Source organism: Aegilops tauschii, chromosome 2, assembly GCF_002575655.3.
Source record: "Aegilops tauschii subsp. strangulata cultivar AL8/78 chromosome 2, Aet v6.0, whole genome shotgun sequence".
Lineage (NCBI taxonomy): Eukaryota > Viridiplantae > Streptophyta > Magnoliopsida > Poales > Poaceae > Aegilops > Aegilops tauschii.
Genome location: NC_053036.3, coordinates 444,204,862 through 444,223,645, shown reverse-complemented (window position 1 = coordinate 444,223,645; position 18,784 = coordinate 444,204,862). Strand labels below are relative to the sequence as shown.

At 48.0% G+C, this 18,784-nt stretch overlaps 3 protein-coding genes across 3 annotated transcripts; 2 read left to right on the top strand and 1 right to left on the bottom strand.

The window, feature by feature from the left end:
• The first annotated feature begins 1,579 nt into the window (after positions 1-1,579).
• On the top strand, positions 1,580-4,252 carry LOC109782663 (DNA-directed RNA polymerases II and IV subunit 5A). Its single transcript, XM_020341285.4, has 4 exons — positions 1,580-1,914; positions 1,999-2,187; positions 2,289-2,402; positions 3,837-4,252. The coding sequence occupies exons 1-4, from the start codon at positions 1,714-1,716 to the stop codon at positions 3,960-3,962; spliced, it is 630 nt and encodes a 209-aa protein (XP_020196874.1). The 5' UTR covers positions 1,580-1,713; the 3' UTR covers positions 3,963-4,252.
• A 2,899-nt stretch (positions 4,253-7,151) lies between these two features.
• LOC109782662 (DNA-directed RNA polymerases II and IV subunit 5A) lies at positions 7,152-11,247 on the top strand. The gene is made up of 4 exons (XM_020341284.4): positions 7,152-7,531; positions 7,618-7,794; positions 7,908-8,021; positions 10,816-11,247. Exons 1-4 carry the CDS (start codon positions 7,334-7,336, stop codon positions 10,939-10,941), a joined length of 615 nt encoding a protein of 204 aa, XP_020196873.1. The 5' UTR covers positions 7,152-7,333; the 3' UTR covers positions 10,942-11,247.
• Positions 11,248-14,603: 3,356 nt separating this feature from the next.
• On the bottom strand, positions 14,604-17,215 carry LOC109782661 (probable inactive receptor kinase At1g27190). Its single transcript, XM_020341283.4, has one exon. The coding sequence runs from the start codon at positions 16,856-16,858 to the stop codon at positions 14,981-14,983; it is 1,878 nt and encodes a 625-aa protein (XP_020196872.1). The 5' UTR covers positions 16,859-17,215; the 3' UTR covers positions 14,604-14,980.
• Positions 17,216-18,784: the final 1,569 nt, after the last annotated feature.

Here is an 18,784-nt window from a genome sequence, read left to right as displayed (position 1 = left end):
TTTTTGTAAGTGACACTCAATTCTAAATCATTTGGATGAAAAGACAATGAGATGTGTCTTCTTCTTCTTTCTTTTCCTGGTAAAAAGATGTATTCTTCTGGGGCAAAGGCACAATTTTTTTGTCCATTTTGTCTTAGGACCTGAATAACTAGGGAATGTTCACCTGGGAGGGGACAACCTTGAACGTTTCGACCAATCACGCGGGAAGGAATGAGCGAACGTTTTCGTTGCGATATCCTCCCCAGCGCAAAAGGCCTACACCTCCCCCGACTCGCCAAAAAAGTGTGTCTGGGCCAATCAGTTGGGCCAAAAAAAGCCCATTTTTCCGTGAGATTTTTTAAAATGGGTGTATGGACCCCATTTTAAATAGTTAAACAGACGCAAAAAATACCATGATGTACATAATAAAAAATGCCATCATGTTCAAATAGATCACATATTGATCAAGGAATATTTGCGTATTAAGAAAAAAAATGTGTATATGAAAATGCCATGGTCCACTAAAAAACAAAGACAAAAATGTATTTTAATTGTCATGGTTCTATAATTTAAGTTGCAAAAACAACAAATTAGTTGCCATGTCAATAAGTTTTAAGTTTTGCGATAAAAGAATGATTCAAAATTGAGAAATAATAAAAGGTAAAAAAGGAAAATTTTGGGGCTGAGATAATAAAATGCCATGAAATAAAAATAAAAAATGGCATTCTCCAAAATTAAGATTGCCATGTTCTTTGTCATAACAAACAACTCAAAAAAATGCCATGATCCATATATTAAAATAAAATTAATCATATTCCAGATAAAAAAGTGGCATGCTCCTAGTAATAAAATTGTCATGCTCTTCAAAAAGTGACATGCTGTTAGTAAAAGAAAATCCTATCATGCTCTTAGTAATAAAAATGCCATGCTCTTTGAACATTTATGAATTGCCATGTGAACATCATGTGATTTTCTAAAACTTGCCATGCTATAAAACATGGTAAAAATAAATTTACCACGCTATAGATTAAAAAATGTCATGCTCTTAATAAAAGAAAAAAGGCATGCTCTTAATAATAAAAAAGGGCATGTTCTCACTAACAAAATTACAATGCTCTAAAATGCAAAATAAAAAATGCCACACTCTATAAAAAAAGTGCCATGCTCTTTATAATAGAAATGACATGCTCTTTCAAATAAAAGTGCCATGCTCTTTTAAAATAAAAGTGTCATGCTTATACAAACAAAATTCCATACTCTTCATACAAAAATGACATGCTCTTAATAACAAAAATGTCATGTTCTTTAAAATAGAAATGACATGCTCTTAATAAAGAAAATGCCATGCTCTTAAAAATAAAAATGTCATGGTATATAGTACATTGTAAATGCCATGGTTTATCAAAAAAAGTTCGTGGTTCCTCCACGAAATGCCACGGTTTCTATAAAAATGCCATAGGAGCTCCCGAGAAATTAATGACAAAAGGCGTCCTCTGTGTGTATTCCTCATATATGTTCGTAGGGCCAGCCCAGCCCAGATCATTCTCCGGCCCAATTAAACCCCCATAACTCGGTCTCGGGTCCGGCTCCGACCCACTCTTCCTCGCTCCTCGCCACTCGGTGCCGGTGTCTCCTGGAACCCTCCTTTCTCCCCCCAAACCCCTACCTCCGGTGCCGCCGGCCCTTCCTCCTCCGAAGGCGGGCGAAAAATTCGCGTGGGTGATCGGCGAAGGGATGGCGGCGGCAGAGGGGGAGGCGAGCCGGCTGTTCCGCGTCCGGCGCACGGTGATGCAGATGCTGCGGGACCGCGGGTACCTGGTAGTGGACGCCGACGTCGACATGACCATGGGCGAGTTCGTCGGGCGCTACGGCGACCCCGTGCGCCGCGATGACCTCGTCATCAACCGCGCCAAGAAGGACAAGCCCGACGAACAGGTGCGTCCCCTCCCCCCCACCTCCTCCCCGCGATTTCCGTACTAGGGCATGGACTGATGGACGGCGTTGGCAATGCCGCTCTAGATCTACGTCTTCTTCCCGAACGAGCCCAAGCCCGGCATGAAGACGGTCAAGAGCTACGCCGAGAAGATGAAGCAGGAGAACGTCAACAATGGCATACTCGTGGTGCAGCAGGCGCTGACCGCCTTTGCCCGCAACGCGGTGCTCGGGTTATCGCAGGAGAAGGAGAAATTGATGCTCGAGGTCTTCCAGGTCGCGCTCTACATCCATGCCTCTTTACTCGTCTGACTAATATCCAGTGCCTCTCGCCATGGGAACCAGTGGCTGGCGTTTAATGTAGTGTTGTCCTGCAGGAAGGGGAGCTTCTTATAAACATTAAGAATCACGATCTAGTTCCCGAGCACGTGCTCCTCACAAAGGAGCAGAAGAAGACGCTGTTGGAGAAATACACTGTGAAAGAAACTCAGGTCTTACAAATTTGCCAACCCTTTGCTCACTGTAACTGACCTGATATTCCAATTGATGCAATCATGTCATTATGTGAAATGTATTTCTGTTTGAGCCATGTAAGCCGTTAATAATCATCTGTGAACAAACAATTATAGCTAAAAACCACGACCCTGTATTCCAGCATACCTTCATGTAGATATTCCAGACGGTTGTGTTGGGATGAAACACATTATTGATTTGAAAGAAAAGGTTCCCTCTACTTCCTCAAGCTATATTTCACCAAACTAATGTCCCTCATACTTAATCCCAACTGGAGCATTTTATTTTATCCCATAACCTGGTTTACATAGATGGGTTTTTGTCCTGAAAACAGCGGCTTTGCATGCTAGTATGCCACATAGAGGCCGAGGTTTTTGTTAGACACCAAGTACCAGGATCATATCCCCTAATAATGCAATAGTAAGGATACAATCTTATATAGTCCTACTTGCAGAACTACTAGGACATATCCCTATGTCCACTACAAATAGTAGATATAAGCCATTTCTGATAATAAGATCCATATACGTATGTGGATGAATATCCTGGCCAGTGTCGTGTTAATTTGCGTTCAGTATGACAACTGTTAAGTCATGTATGTTTGTTACTCTTTAAGTCATCTTGATTAAACAATTATGGTTGTTCATAATTTAGAAACATGTGAATTCTGTATTATCAAGTGTAGAATCGGGATGAGCAAGAAACTGATCATGTGTAAGACCGTAGCTGAGGTGCTACTTTGATGAAAGTAATCTGGTGATGTCATGAGAGGCTGGGAATGTTAGACACAGGTGGTAGCAGGATAAGCTAGTAGGATGTACATGCCAGAAGCTCTTCTAGAACTTGAAGAATGATGCTATATAGTCTGCTTCGGATGTGTTCCTTTCAGAGTTAATGTGTACTTAAGGATTCTTAGATGTATGAGCATTATGTTTCGCATAGGTTAGTGAGTCTATGGGTGTTCTACTGACACTGGTGTGGTGCATATTTTCTACAGTGATACTTGCTCTGTTAGGTAATGTTAGAGATAAGTGTACCAGAATTTGTTACTCTCATATCAGTTTTGGTGTACTTGTTTGTTTCCGTGCGTTGTTTGTTAAGATTAAGATGCATAATGCTCTGAAGTTAGTAGGAAGCTGCATTGGTTTAAGTGTTGCTTACCCTTTTTACTTGGTAGTGGTTGAACGATTTGCATTGGTAACGTTTTGCATTCATCAATTTTCATAATCTCATTCTTTAGAAGAGTTTGGCCCATATGTCTTCCTTTTTGCCGTAAAACGGCAGGTGCTCTTCCAATCAATAGTATAAGGAGAAATGTCTTATGTACATTAATAAAGAAACAGATATTAGCCTCTATTATTATAGTGGTACTCTAGGTTCTGATGCTCTTGTGCTGTCTTGTGATGACGCAGCTCCCTCGGATTCAAATCACGGATCCAATAGCAAGGTACTATGGCATGAGGCGTGGACAGGTCGTGAAAATCACCAGGCCCAGCGAGACTGCTGGAAAATATGTGACGTATCGCTATGTTGTCTGAGCTCAAGAGCGTATCTGGTGCGCCGGGGAAATTGTTGCTACCAGTACACCGGACACCGCTTGCACATCGAAAAATTCAAAAAAAAAGTGCATTGAAACAACAATGTTGGCGGAAAATTTCATATCAAAATTCGAAACATTGCACTAGATACAAAAAAGACAAATTTGACATCAGTGTGATAATTGGCCGAATCTGAAGCCCAACTTATATTAGGTTCACATTGATGTCAAATTTATCATTTTTGTATCTCGTGCAATGTTTCGAATTTTGATATGAAATTTTGTGACAACATCGGTCATCGAACGATGTTGTGTCAATGCACTATTTTTTTTCCAGAATTTTTTGAACATTTCTGGATGTGCAACCGGGGTCCGGTGCACCGGTAGCACCAGTTGCCCTGGTGTACCAGATACGCCCTCGTCTGAGTTCCACTACATTCTCAAGGGTCGAGATGTTCTGCAAGCACTGCCAGTTAAAATGCTTCCTGTCCTCAGTAGTAGACACTTGTTTTCTCGAGGAACAGAAATTACTTTCTGAACTGCCTTAGTGCTCTGTCTTTACATCTGCTTGTCAGTTTGACATGACTCTGTTAGCTAGCATCTAGAAATAGATTTCGGTAGTTCCGTTCCTTTTTCGGCACTGCTAAATAACTCTTTGCTACCCGAAATAGTCGGTCTGTTTCAAAGTTCAGTTTAGTGCTCCTGTATTTAGCTAAATATATAAATGGTATGACCATTTAATCTGGTACGGTTGTTTGTTTGACGAGCAAAGCAAAGCTTGCAGCATGAGGTTCCCCTCCCGGCATGCATGAAGTAGGGTGAGAATGGCGGCGGTTTGGTGAACCTCGAGCTTTTTTGCCTTGCCTATGCGATGTGATGGGTGGTTGATGATCAACCTCAACTTTTTCCTTTTTAGGTTTCACATTGCTCACGGCTGACCATATGCATGCCGGGAGGCAGTTGATTATCAACCTCGCTCGCCGCAAGGGTTGTTCAGATGGAGTCCAGAAGGACTGCCGTATTATATCTGTTTGGTTTGATTTGGCCTGTCACTTGTGACCAACCACCAATAATCAGGTTAGAAGAATGATTGCTACTCCAGCTGATCAACGAACCTTTTTCTGTTATAATAGTGCAATGGTAGAGATAAAACAGTTATGCCCAGAATTTACAAAAAAAAACCTTTTAAATACACAAAACATCAAGATTCTCAAGCATTTTAAGAAAATTTCTACACTGAGATCTAAGAAAATCAGGCAAGATGCCTGCAAATGCGGACAAGGGTACTTCGACAATTTATGAGCCACAATGCAATGACTAGGCACGCGGTGGAGGCATTAAAATAATTATCTTTTTTAGGCAAATTAAAATAATTATCTGACATTGTCGTAAGTATTCCAATACCAACAACAGGCAATGGGCCACAAATGCCAACAAGGGTTCTCCAACAACTTTTGAGTCACTTTTTTTCTGTTGAGAAACAAGTGGCGCGGACGTGGTGTATCTGCTCCCGAGCTCAAATGCCTCCTACTGAACATTACAATAAAAAAAAGTAAATAAATTCAAATAATTCAGTTTTTTTGGTAAACTTTGACATTTTTTTGTATGCTTGCAAAATTTCAGTAAGAAATGACATTCGTGGGAGTCATGTCAAAAAAAACAAAACAAAATCCATGCTCCAAAATTGCTAGTTTTGAAAACATTTTGGAGTGCTGATTTTTTTTTTTTTGGCAACGACTTCCAAGAAAGTCATTTGGTGCTGAAATTTGGTATGCATACAAAATATTTGTCAAAGTTTATCATAATTTTTGTTTTTTAGTATTTTTTTTGATTTTACTATTCATCAGGGTGCATTTGAGCTCAGGATCAGAATATGACTTCGCAGTGGCGCACCTTTCTTTGAAGAGAATTCGACGAAATGGCACTCACTCCTTTTGCCTTTCTCCAAAGCACATCTTTTTATATATCTTTTTTCTTCGCGAACAACACACACTTAAGTCCCACTTAGACAAAATAACACAGGTTTTTCCTCCTCATTTTTGTGGTCACGCCATCATAATATTTTGAATGAAAGCTAGTATCTATTAAGATACTAAGCCCCCTAGATCTGGAGCTGCTGGTGCATCGGGGTCTATGGGGTCGCTGGGGCCGTCTGTAAGGGTGTCGTTGGTTTAAGGGTTCATGTTTGTTTTACTTCTCATTTGTTTTAGCACATTTTAATTCATGAATGTTTATTAAAAATTCTGAAGATTTTAAACAAATAGTGAAAAAAATTAACTCACAACATATTTTATATTCATGAACATTTTTAAATTTTGTTAACATTTTAAATTTCGAAATATTAATTCAAGTTAGCGAATATTTTTAAAATCCATAATTATTTTTAAAATTTCTGGAAATCTTTTAAACTTATGTATTTTATTTATACTTTTTTTAAATATAGGATTTTTTAAATCCACGAACATCTTTTAATTCAACGAACTATTTTGAAATAAAAAGAGAGCTGACTTTTCGTAAGATAGCAGTGGAGTGAGCGAAAAAAATGTTAAGCGAGTGAGTAGAGAAGTGAGCCAAGCTAAGCGAATGGGAGTTCGTGCACCAATCCATGTGTTGGAAGATAATTAAAAGCCAAGCCAACACAGATTAAACCGAAACGAAACAACCGTTGCAATATATAGTTAGAAAGAAAAGACAATCCCTCAAGCGAAGGACAACTTGGGGTAACGCACATTAGAGGGTGTTTGGTTCAGGGACTTTTTAGTCCCAGAGACTAGAAAAGTCCCTACGGGAGGGACTTTTTCTACAGGGACTAGAAAAAGACTCTACTAGAGAGTCTTTTTTATTAGTCCCTGGGACTAGAAAAAGTCCTAGGACTTCTGAACCAAACACCCCCTTAGTCTCTAGTACCCCTCACGTCTGCCCCACATGCTACTCCCGTTTCGATCCGATCAACTTCCTCCCCAAGCACAAACGACTTAAGAAAAGTGAAAACAAAACAAGAGTGTGGAGCATGGAGTCATTTTCTGTAAATGGCACTCAATTCTAAATCATTTTGATGCAAGTACAATAAAAGATGTTTTCTTCTGGGGTAAAGACAGAGAAAAACATGTCCATTTTTTCACACACACACAAAAGTAAATAAAAACATGTCCATTTTGTTTTTGGGAGCCACATGTGTTTCACCTGTTCGGAAAGCCCCGATTGAGCCGAACCACAAGGCTTTCACCTAAAGGCCCAACCGCCCAAGCGACGGCCATAGCCGAAAACCCTAACCCGCCGCCACGCCGCCCTCCCGCCACCCGCGCCGGCGCCGCTTCTCCCCGCCGATACAGGCCAAAACCCTCGCGCGGGGGCATCGGAGGCGGAGGAGGGATGGCGTCCAACGGGGACAACAAGCGGCTGTTCCGCGTGCGGCGCACGGTGTTGCAGATGCTGAGAGACCGCGGGTACACGGTGAAGGACGAGGAAATCAAGCTGTCCCTGTACGAGTTCGTCGACCGCTACGGAGACCCCGTCCGCCGGGACGAGATCGTCATCCATTGCGAGAAGCAGGGCGACCCCAACGACAAGGTCCCCTCCCCTTCTTGCGCCGCCGCCTCCTTCGATTTCCACGGTGGGGTGTCTTCTGACTGACGGTGTCGCTCCTGCCCTTCCAGGTCAACGTCTTCTTCCTCGACGAGTCCAAGACCGGCCTGGCCGTGGTCAGGAGCTGCGTCGAGAAGATGAAGCTGGGGAACGCCACCAATGGCATACTCGTCCTGCAGAAGGCGCTGAGCGGCCCGGCCCGGACCGAGGTCGCACAGAGCAAGAAGTACCACCTCGAGGTCTTCCAGGTCGCCCTCCTCTGCATCCCTTCCTCCCTGCCTAGTACTCTCTTGGCTATTTTTGAGCCTTTCCCTCTCCAGGGACCAATAGCTAAAGTTTAATGTGCTGCCCTGTTCTGCAGGAAGGGGAGCTTCTTGTAAACATTACTGAACACCATCTCGTTCCGAAGCACGAGCTCCTGAGTGACGAGGAGAAGAAGGAGCTGCTGCAGAAATACACTGCCCACGAAACTCAGGTCAGATGAATTTGCATATTCCTTTTCTCTGTGTCACTGCCTCACTGGCCTGATATCCTAACCTTTTGCAAGCATGCCATTATGAAAAAAATCTTTTCGTTTTTAATAAGCCATATAATACGTGAGATGGTTTATGTAGAAAATCTATGAAGAATTAAATTATCGATAAATGTGACCACCTATTCCATCAGATCAAAATGTATGTGCACATTACAAATTGATTGTATGAAACACCCTATGAGTTCTGCAAAGGTTCATTTCTGTTCCCTTCAAGTATCATTATGGGAGCACTTCCCCTTCCTCGGTTTAGACAGACAATGCTGCTGTTTTGGTGCTCTTGAACATTGTTTTATACTAACACACCAGCAGGTGGATGACGTGGCCGATCGAATCCTACTTGCCTAACTACTGGGATCATATCCTCACAAATATACAATAATCCTATTTCCCTAATAATAATAATTGGATATCATGGAGCAAGCACTTATGTCATGGCCGCCCTCGCGAGTTTGCAGGACTTTTATGTCATGTTGGATTGTTTAGTTTTAGTTTATCTTGGTTCAAAAATTACGGTTGATCCTAATTTAGGAACACATGGATATTGCATTACTCAGTGGATATTCTGGGTGAACGACTTTTCTGAAAGGGTAAGAATGTGACGCAGTTGGTAGTAGGATGAAGTAACCGAGAAGTTCATACCCAGCTCCAAGATGATCTTGTTGAGCACTTGTGGGCACTTCATAGCACTCGATTCCTGTACTTTCTATCATTCCCTTCATTTGGACCCTTTTGTGTGTTTGAATTTGAATAATTAAATTTTTAAGTAGAATGGGCACCTAAGGAACTCTTAAAATTTAAAGGATGGTATTCGATAGTTTGCTTGGGAAGTGATGCTTTTGAGAAGTTAATAAGTGTTGGCTAGCCAACCAAATAAACCCCTTCCTCCTCCCTCGCCGCCGCCGGAGGGTGCGGTCGAGCGAAGCCCGGTCAGCATAGGCGGCGGCAGGGCTTCCTTTGTCCCTTCGCGCGGGTGGTTAGGCGCGAGCCAGATCCGCCAGGGCTGGGCGTTGGACTGGTTGGAGGGTGCGGCGGCGCGGCGGTACTGAGGAGTGGTCGGCGACGACCTCCTGGCGGCGGTGTGACGGGCGTCAAGGTGGTGGTTCTCCCCTCTGGTCAAGCTGGCCATCTCTGCAGGTGGCGGCGATGCGGCCCGCGCCTGCATCGGGTGGAGAGGGCCGTGGGCGGCGTGGGCTGCGGGCGGCACTCCTGCCATGACCTGCGGCTGGCGGTGGGGGGGAGGGGGCAGCAGGGGGTGTCTCAGGCGACGGTTCCTGGCGGCGGGGCGTTCTGGCATCATGACGGTGGTGCGGGCCAATGTGCTGGCCCCTCTGGAGGCCTTCTTCGGAGGCGGGTGCGATCGATCCGGCGGACGGGTGGCTGCATCTTCCTCGCGTGGTTCTGGCCGGTGGCCGTGCTAGGGCGTCAAGGGTGACGCAGGGGAGGCTGCTGGAGGGATGGGTAGCCCGACTACCTGTCACCGGCGCAGGGGGCGCAGGGGTGCGCTGGTCCGGACGAGCTCCGTCCCACCTCCCCTTTTCAAGGCCTAGTGCCTCCTGGCTGGAGACCGTTGTTCAGGGCGGGACGGTCACCGGCGGTGCCGGTTGTGCTAGGGATCTGCTGGTCGACTCAAAGCCTGTTCCTTTGATGGTCTCCGGAGTGTCTGAATGCAAGGGGGCGGCCTTGGTGGCGGGTGGGCGGAGCTCGTGACTCGGGCGCAGACGGGCTCACTGTCATGGCCGCGTGGGCGGCATGGGGCGGGCTCTCGACGATCTACGGTGGTGGTGCGGTCGGTGCTCTCGTGTAGGGCCGTACGCCAGGTGGAGTTGGAGGGTGGTGGCCGGGGTGAAAACCTCGTCTGGCTCTGGCCAGACTGATGACGGCGGCGGCGGCTATGCGTCATTCCCTTCTTGAAGGCTCCATCGGGGTGGCCCTGCGTCCTTCGTGTTACTCCGGGTGAAAACCTCGATTCAGTGGATCGGGCGGTGGCGGCTCTACAGTGTTGTTTCTTTCATGGAAGCACCGCTTTGGTGTCCCTGGTTCGTCGAGTTTTGGCTTCGTCTCCTCGCGGTGACTCGTTCACGGTGGAGAGCTCCTTAGATCCTTAGCTATGCTCTATGCCTCTATCTGTCAACTAGTTGTCTGCTTTGGGGCATTTGGAGTAGTGTTGCTGTTCGTCAGCCCCCTTGTATCTACCTTGGGTGTGTGTATGTGTGGTGTCGGGTGGTTTGCAGTCTGTATGTCGTCGATCGTTGCTTTATATATAAAGCGGGGCGAAAGGCTTTTTCGGTAGAAGTTAACAAGTACTATGACAATGTCAAAAAACGTCTTATATTTTGACACGGAGGGAGTAGTGAATGGGTCCTATGTATATGTGCAATATGTCTGCGTATGTCTGGTGGATCTGTGGGTGATCAACTGACAAGGTTTAGCAACATATTTTGTAATTTGTACTGTTTTAAATGCTTTCTAGGATAAAATTAAGTATATCAGTGTACTGGCCTGGTACATTGGTGATGATCGTCTGATGAGTTTGTTGTTTTGGAATCGGTTAGAGTCCCATAATTTGCATTGGTCATATTTCACATTCATCAAGTTTCGGTGCCTCGGTTTCGTTAAGAAGCTTGACCCCTAGCGCAGTACCTCTAACAAACAGAACACAGATACTTCCCCCCAATCTTTTACTACAGTGGCAGTCTAGTTTCTGATGATTTGGAGTTACTATCTTACGATGCAGCTCCCGAGGATTCAGCTCACGGATCCGGTAGCAAGATACCACGGCATGAAGCGTGGGCAGGTGGTGAAGATCACCCGGCAGAGCGAAGTCGCCGGAGAATACGTGACCTACCGCTACGTCATCTGATCCTCACCGACGTATCAAGGCCTGAGGTTGGTCTGGGATTTAAAATGGTTCCTTCGTCGCCAAACCCCTCCCAGTACTCGAAAGAAGCATTGCTGTGTGTGTGTGTGGAGGAACCAAGGTGCTCGCTGAAGTGGCTCGGTGCCCCTTTGTTTGTAACTTGCTGGCAATTTGGCATGAGTGTGTTAGCTAGAAAAATAGGTTTCTGTGTAGATGTGCTGTGTTCCGTGCTGCTAAATAACTCTTGACTGTATACGTGAGATGCGTTGGTCTGTTCCGAAGAAATTCAGTTACTTGTGCGCCCCGGTATTTTGACCAGATGGAAGGAGTATGCCTTTCTGGGTACGTCTGTAGGAGTATCGGTTAAGACTGGCAGCAAAGTGGCCAATCTCGAGATAATTTTTTCTGCGCAGGCCTGGACTAGCTTTTCCTCTGCATAAGCCGAGAACCTGGAAGCTTTGTTGTTTTTTGGGTTAAAAGTATCGTTTGGAACGTTCGCGTGGTCGTCTGATTTTTATATACCAGCATAGTAAAAAAACGTCCCGTGTCTTTTGCTTGAGTTTTATTGACGTTTCTACAGTTGCGGGAACTGCACGGCAGAAGAAGTGGCTGGCAGGATCCTCCGCTCCTTTTGGACGGAGACTTGTTTGCAGTTTAGCTGCCAAGAAAAACAATCATCCTAGGGGGAAAAAAGAACTAGTCTTACTACCAAGAAAACCGCAAGTCAGTCAACGACGGGGACATGGCCGATGTGGTTGCCTCAGATCCCAGCGCTCGTGTCTGAATCTGCACTCCATCCTCCTCCCAATTAGCAAAGCGTCACTTGGCAAACGAATAGTATCTCGCACATCACATCCAGGTCTCCTGCTGTCCTGCCTGCGGGCTGCAATCGGAGGGACAGGTTTAATCAGTACTGTGATCTTCATCCGTGGATTTGTGTCGACCAGCGGCCCTCCGGGCATGTTTCATTCACATTCCCTCTTTTGTTTTCTACTCCCTCCCTGTGTTCGCTATTATTATAGATGTTCTACTCCCTCCGATACTTATTAACTGTCTGCTGATTTAGCATCAAGTTATCAGTGTATATAGACAGCTAGTGTGCTTGTTCACTCATCTCAGTCTGTACGTGCTCCATATTAAAATATTGAAACCATCTTGTAATTGCAATAGTAAAGGGAGGGAGTAAATTATAAGTGTGTCAAAAAGGAAAATCTGCCGAGCATCCGCGGACAGTTCGTGTCGTATGCGATAGCAGAGCTCTCAATGCAGTCTTGTTGGTAGTATTGCGTAACTTCCAATGTCTCCGTACATGAAATTCTGCACTGCACGGCTCCTTCGTCCAGCCATGGCGTTCCAGCATTCATGGCGACATATTAAGGAGCCGGTCAAACACAGCATCCGATCAGACCATCGTTCTTCGCTACCCTTCTGTTGATGAATCGCGCAGGTCCCCCGATCATATGTGTAGGGGGAGGCCCAGCGCTGGTGTATCCTACAGATAAGGCATGCCATCATTGCAACGGATCTGCGGATGCCAGCTGCCGAGCACCTCCAGCCTTCCAGGTCACACTACAGAATCAATAGTATCACTACAAGTTACGAGCAGAAAACTCGCAGCTGTGCTTGGTGTTCAGTTGAGAGAGGAGTAGAACTTGGTTCAGCGGCTGAGGATGATCAGGCCGGATTTGCCGGAGGAATAAAGATGAGGTATGGCAACTGGCAACTTACTACCAAGCAGTAAAATTCTAGCCGAGACACAGGCAACATACATCTTTACACAATACAGTAGTGTAATTCCCACGACAAACTTTGGGCAGAGGGGTTAGTTTAGTTTAGCTGCGTATTTTGTCTTTTCTATGCGCAACATGCAAACAATAATACAATAACTGCAGGCGACAGCTAAGCAGACGATTCAAACAGGGCCGCCATGGTACATCTGTCTGTCTGCTCTGTGCATCTCCACCTCCCCACAGTGATTCTCAAGGAACCCTAAAATAAATGGCTGAAATACCGCGACGCCGTCCCACCACAACTCGTTTTTCTCAGTTTCAAAGTTTTTAGCCATCCAATCCAAGCATTAAGGGCGTGTTTGGTTCTCTGGGTAGCTTCACGCTGCATCGCATGAGGGATCCTGGTTGAGTGTGGCCTGGTTGAGATGGTGCAAGGGTGAGTTGAGATGGGTGTTTGGTGAACCTGTATGATATGCCTGTATGAGGAGCTGAATGTCACTTAACAGGGATCACGCAGAGAGTAAGGGGGAAACGGGATCCGGGGGCGGTGGCGGCTCTTGGACGAGGACGACGGTGGCGCTTGACGAGAGATCCTGGGACGGCGCCGATGCTAGACGAGGTATCCGGGGACGGCGGCTGCGCTTGGCCCGAGGGATCCAGGCGGCGACAGGCTATGGGCGGCGGCGACATGCCTGGATGCGACCACTGGAGGGCGATGGCGGCACTTGACAAGGTATCCAGGGACGGCAGCGGCGCTAGACGAGGGATCTGGGGACAGCGGCCTCGCTAGACGAGGGATTCGGGGATGGTGGTGGCGCTTGCCGAGGGATCCAGGCGGCGACATGCTACGGGCGGCGGTGGCGCTTGACGAGGGCGACGGCAGCGGTGGTGCTTGTTGAGGACGGCGGCGGCGGTGCCTGCTCGAGGATAGCGGCGCTGGGCTACGGGGAGGAGATGCCCTGCCTGTGGTGCTTGCTCTATGCGTTGACGAGATGGAAGGGATAAGAAAAAAGCGAACGAACGAGCCTGCATGCGTGCTACGCTCGATTCCTACGTTTCCCTTAGCCTGGCTGAGAGGGCCTTTTTTTCATCCACCGGGCCAGGCTGAAGAGCCCATGCAGAGTAGTACCAAACAACTCAAATATTGCACGGTGGATGCGAGCCAGCTGCAACGCAGCGAACCAAACACGCCCTAAAGTACGTACTCTTCTGCTAGTCAAGAGACCGGCCGAATAACGCTCGCTATCGCCAGGAAAGGTCAAATTTAGGACTCTGATCTGATCGTGAGAGCCCGTGATGGTGACAATTATGCATGCAGACTGGGCATGTGCGGTGGAACTGCTTATTGTTATCAATCACAAAGAGCTGACTTTCAAATCAAACAAAGCATACAATATAACAGCAGGGCCAGCCAGATAAGAACAGAGGTATCGCGGGTTTAGGGGGAAATGAAAAGCTACTAATAAAATTTAAAAGTCAGGTTGACTATGTCGTTTGCACAATGCTTCAAAATTAGTCTTCAGAATACAGAGCAGAGGCTACAAGTAAATGGTCCAAGGTTGAAAGGTATAGGACAAAGACACATGGCTTGGAAATGTATGTTGAAGGATTTTAGCACCCAAATTGGAGTATTGCCAACAACAGCAAAGTGTCTAACGCAGAACACACGAAATATATGAGAATGAGATAGGGGATATCATATCATCCAGCAAATTCACAACAGAGAAAATGGTACTCCCTCTGATCCGAAATAAGAGACAGATGACCAAAATAAGAGATAAATGAGATAGGGTAATATCATCGAGCAAATTCACAAAACCGCGACACTTATTATGGATCGGAGGGAGTAAATGGGATTAGCATGCTACATAATTAGCATATATGAGCAGGAGATAACAGGGTGATACAAAACGGCCATGCAAACAAAGTTAAATATTCCTGTAAAATTAAGATAAATTGATAGACGATCAATTTTTTGAATGCCAGTCTCATTTGTATAGGGGACTGGAGAGCAGGCCAGTTGTTCCAAGAAGGTGATATCAGAATTTAGACACAACAAGAATTACAGTTCCACCGAGATACTACAAGCACTAGCAATAACTTAAAGAGACAATGCAGACTAATCTTACAGCTTACATGATTATCTCACCATGAGACGGTGCCATGATCGAACTGATTATCCGGCAGTAATAATGGTTTTGCCATGGATGTCTCGGCGTGCTCTCGATCAATTCAACAGCCAGAGCTACGCAAGTAGTAGCATATTAAGCCTGACCAAGCGGTTCACAATCCATCCGAGGCGTTCGCCGCCATCAGGTGTCCGAGTCGTCCTTGTTATAGGCCAGCGGAAATTCGTCAAACTGCTCCGAGACATCACGGCCCGTTCCAATGCTCTTCAGAGAGTGGTAAACCCTGTACATTGAGATCCTCTCCTTTGGCCGCGCCACGATACACTGAAAAGCCACCTTCAAGAACTCGCTGATCTCTGCATCAGAGCCCTTCAATGACTTATCCACGGCATCGGCGATTCGTCCGGTGCTCTTGAGCTGAAATACCCAATCCACCAGTGTCCCCTTGAATCCTTCACCCACATCACTTGATACAGAGGCAGCCTCCTGCCCGCTCACGAGCTCCAATAGTATGACCCCAAACGCATATGTATCGCCCTTCATGGTACCAACTGGATTGCTAGCATACTCTGGGGCAACATACCCAAACTCCCCGAAGTCACCATTGAGGAAGGGGCTTGTGTCTCCACCTTCACCTGGCGCCATCCGGACCAGCCTTGTGAGCCCAACATCTGTGATCCGAGCTTCATAGTCCTCGTCGAGAAGCACCGCACTCGAGCTCAAGTTCTGGTGAATCTGTGGCATCTGGAAACCATGGTGCAGCCACGCAAGACCGCGCGCCGCCCCAACAGCAATCCTGAGCCGCGTCGCCCAGTCCAGCAATGTCTCCCCTGGCTCCTTCATCACCTTGGAAAGAGCCCCACTCTCCATATGCTTGTACACCAGCAGCCGCTCCTCCTCAACAACACAGAACCCCAGCAGCGGCACGATGTTGGGGTGCCGCAGCTGCCCAATCCGCCCCATCTCCGACCTGAACGCCTTCTCTGAGAGAGGGCATGAGTGCAGGCGCTTCACCGTCAGCGCGGACCCGTCGCGCAGCACGGCCCGGTATGCGGTCCCTGCCCGCGAGCTCCCCGCCACCACGATGTGGCTTGTGCTGAAGTCCTGTGTGGCTGCCAGCAGGTCGGCAAGCTTGACCTTGACGATCGGTTTCTGGAACAAGGACACCGGGGCCAGCCGGTTGTGTGCAGCCCGCAGGCGCTCCGCCCACCAGCTCCCGTCCTCGGCGGCAGTGACCTCCGACTCGCTTCCTCCGCGGCCCTGGCGGCGGCGGCCAGCCTTGCCCTTCCCGGTGCATCGCCAGAAGAAGAAGGCGAGGAGCAGCGAAGCGGCGGCGCCGAAGACCCCGGCAGCAATAACGATGCCGAGGCCGGTGCCCCCAAGGCCGCTGCCGCAGCGCGAGGACACGGGGTGGCCGCAGAGGCCCGAGTTCCCGGAGAAGGAGTCCTTGGAGAAGGCAGAGCCGAGCTGGGACGGGATCTGGCCCTCGAGGCGGTTCCCGGAGAGGTCGAGCGCCTTGAGGCGGTCGAGGCGCGCGAGGGAGGCGGGGATCTGGCCGGAGAAGGCGTTGTCGCTGAGCTTGAGCGAATTGAGGAAGCGGCAGTTGGCGAGCTCGGAGGGGAGCGGGCCGGTGAGGCGGTTGCCGGAGAGGTCGAGGTTGACGACGAAGGGGATCCAGTCGCAGAGCGCGGGGGGTATCTGGCCCTCGAGCGCGTTGGAGGAGAGGTCGAGCGTGTTGGCGGAGCGGCAGTACTGGAGCGCGGGGGGGATTTTGCCCTGGAGGCCGAAGCCGGAGAGGGAGACGGCGAGGATGCGCGACTCCTGCGGGTTCCAGCAGGAGATGCCGGAGAAGTCGCAGACGGCGCCCGCCGAGGTGTTGCTGGTCCAGGAGGTGAGGCGGCCCTCGGGGTCCCTGAGGTCGGCCTTGACGCCCTTGAGGCACCGCGCGTCGTCCTCCTGCGGCTCCGCCGCCGACCCCGGCGCCGGCTGCGGCGCGGCGGGCGGGAGGGTGAGGGCTAGGGCCAGGGCTAGCAGCAGGAGGAGGCGGAGCGAGGGCGGCATGGCGGATTGGTGGTGGAGGCCGTGGTGGTGGTGGGGGGTGGTTTGACCAGGTGGGGAGACTGCGGGCGGGCGGGGGCGGAGTGGATGGGCGGTACTGCTGGTGTGTCGCGTGTGCGCGTTTTGGTGGGGCGGCTTTGGGTTGGGGTGGAGAGGAGTTGGACTGCGCCGCTGGGTGGGGGTGGGGGTGGATGGATGGGGAGAGAAGTGGAGAAGAGGACAGGCTCGACACGGGGTGGTGGGAGGATTGGCGAGATTTGGAAGCGACGGACGGCTGACTAGTACCCCAGTGGCGACTCCCCGAGTCTGAGTGAGTGGTGATTGCTTGGGCCGTGCCGGCCGCCGGACGGTGAGCACGCTAGGCTGGGCTCCGTGAAGGTGCCGTAGCCTTTTGTTCTTCTGTTTCAGCATTTTTTTTGCTTTCGACAACGCAGCAAGCTCATGCGCTCAGTTTGATGTTTTTTTTGTGTTAATTCTCAGTCCACTTTTTTTAAAAAGAAATCCTAGATTGATATCCGAACTTTAGACAAGTATAACAGAAGTGAAAGTTGCCTTTTTTAAAAAAAATTGGCCAGACGAAACAGTGGAAGTTGCACTTTGACCGATTGGCTTAAAGCATCTACATCCGGACTTCACAAATTTGACCCCATATGCGTCCATGGACAATCCCAGTCGCTCCCCCTCATACTTTAGTGTTCGCAACCATCCTCATCATACTCGGCCCCCAAATCCATGCAGGCGTGATAAATTACATAGATCATCAACTTAGCAGCCATAGAAAGAAGCAGACATAGATAAAATTCGCGGACATAGCAACAAAAGCTCATCACCGGACATGTACAACCGAACCAAAAGAAATTCATCACCGGACACTAGATAATTAAACTAGGTAGATACTAGAAACAAATGGAGGGGCATTAGACTTAACAATTCCATGTCGGGCCCTTGCCCCTTGCGGTCACGGGAGCGGCGGTAGTTTTCCTCGACGTAGGCATCCACGGTCGAAGGGGCGGCGTTGAAGGAGCCCGCTTGTAGATGCTCTTTCCATTGCTCGCTCTTTCAGTATGATCTGCATCGTTTTTTATTTGCATTTGTGGCTCAACTATGAATACAGGCAAAAAAACTATCTGCACATATGGAGTCTGAGAACTACGACTAACCTATCTATCGGCTACACTCCTTTCTTCATGGATATGGAGCTGAAGTCATCCTCCCCAACAACGTCGAGCATGATTCTTCTTGCGTATCTCGCTACGTGGAGTATGATGCTGAGCTGGAGCATCAGGACAACTTGGATGCACTGGATGAAGACGACGTCGCAGTAGCCAGGTTGGCTATCTACTAGCAATAGCTTCGCCGCTATCAAACGCACGAAGTACATAGCTGGGTGTTCAACGTCGGCGACCATGTTCTCCATCTGATACAAGACAGGAAGGGATTGCACAAACTTTCGCCACCATGGGACGGAACCGTCATCGTTGACAAAGTGATGCACGACGGAGCATATCGGATTCTGGATGCAGAATCTGGCGTCCTTGAGCCGAGCTTCTAGAACATTGCCATGCTACGTCGCTTTTACGCTTAAGCTCTTTAGTTCTTTTAGTTTAAAATACTGTTTAGCTCGATCCAGACATTTTTAGATGAATTAAACAAAGATTATCTACGCTAAGTCGAGGTATCTTATATGCTTCTGTGCCTTTATTTAATTTTGATTGTGCTTGATAATATACCCAGTCTAGTGTTCTGGCTGTTAGATTTTGTTCCCCCGACCAGACTTGCGGCCTCTTATAACCATTATTCAATTTGCGCTACTAGCTGGACTAAGTATTTTCTTGCTTAGTTGTTTGCCGATTTTTCTGTCAAGTGATTTTCGACTTGTGTCTTGGCCAAGCTAGGTCGCCCTGCTCCATCGTTCGTCCATAGACTGCT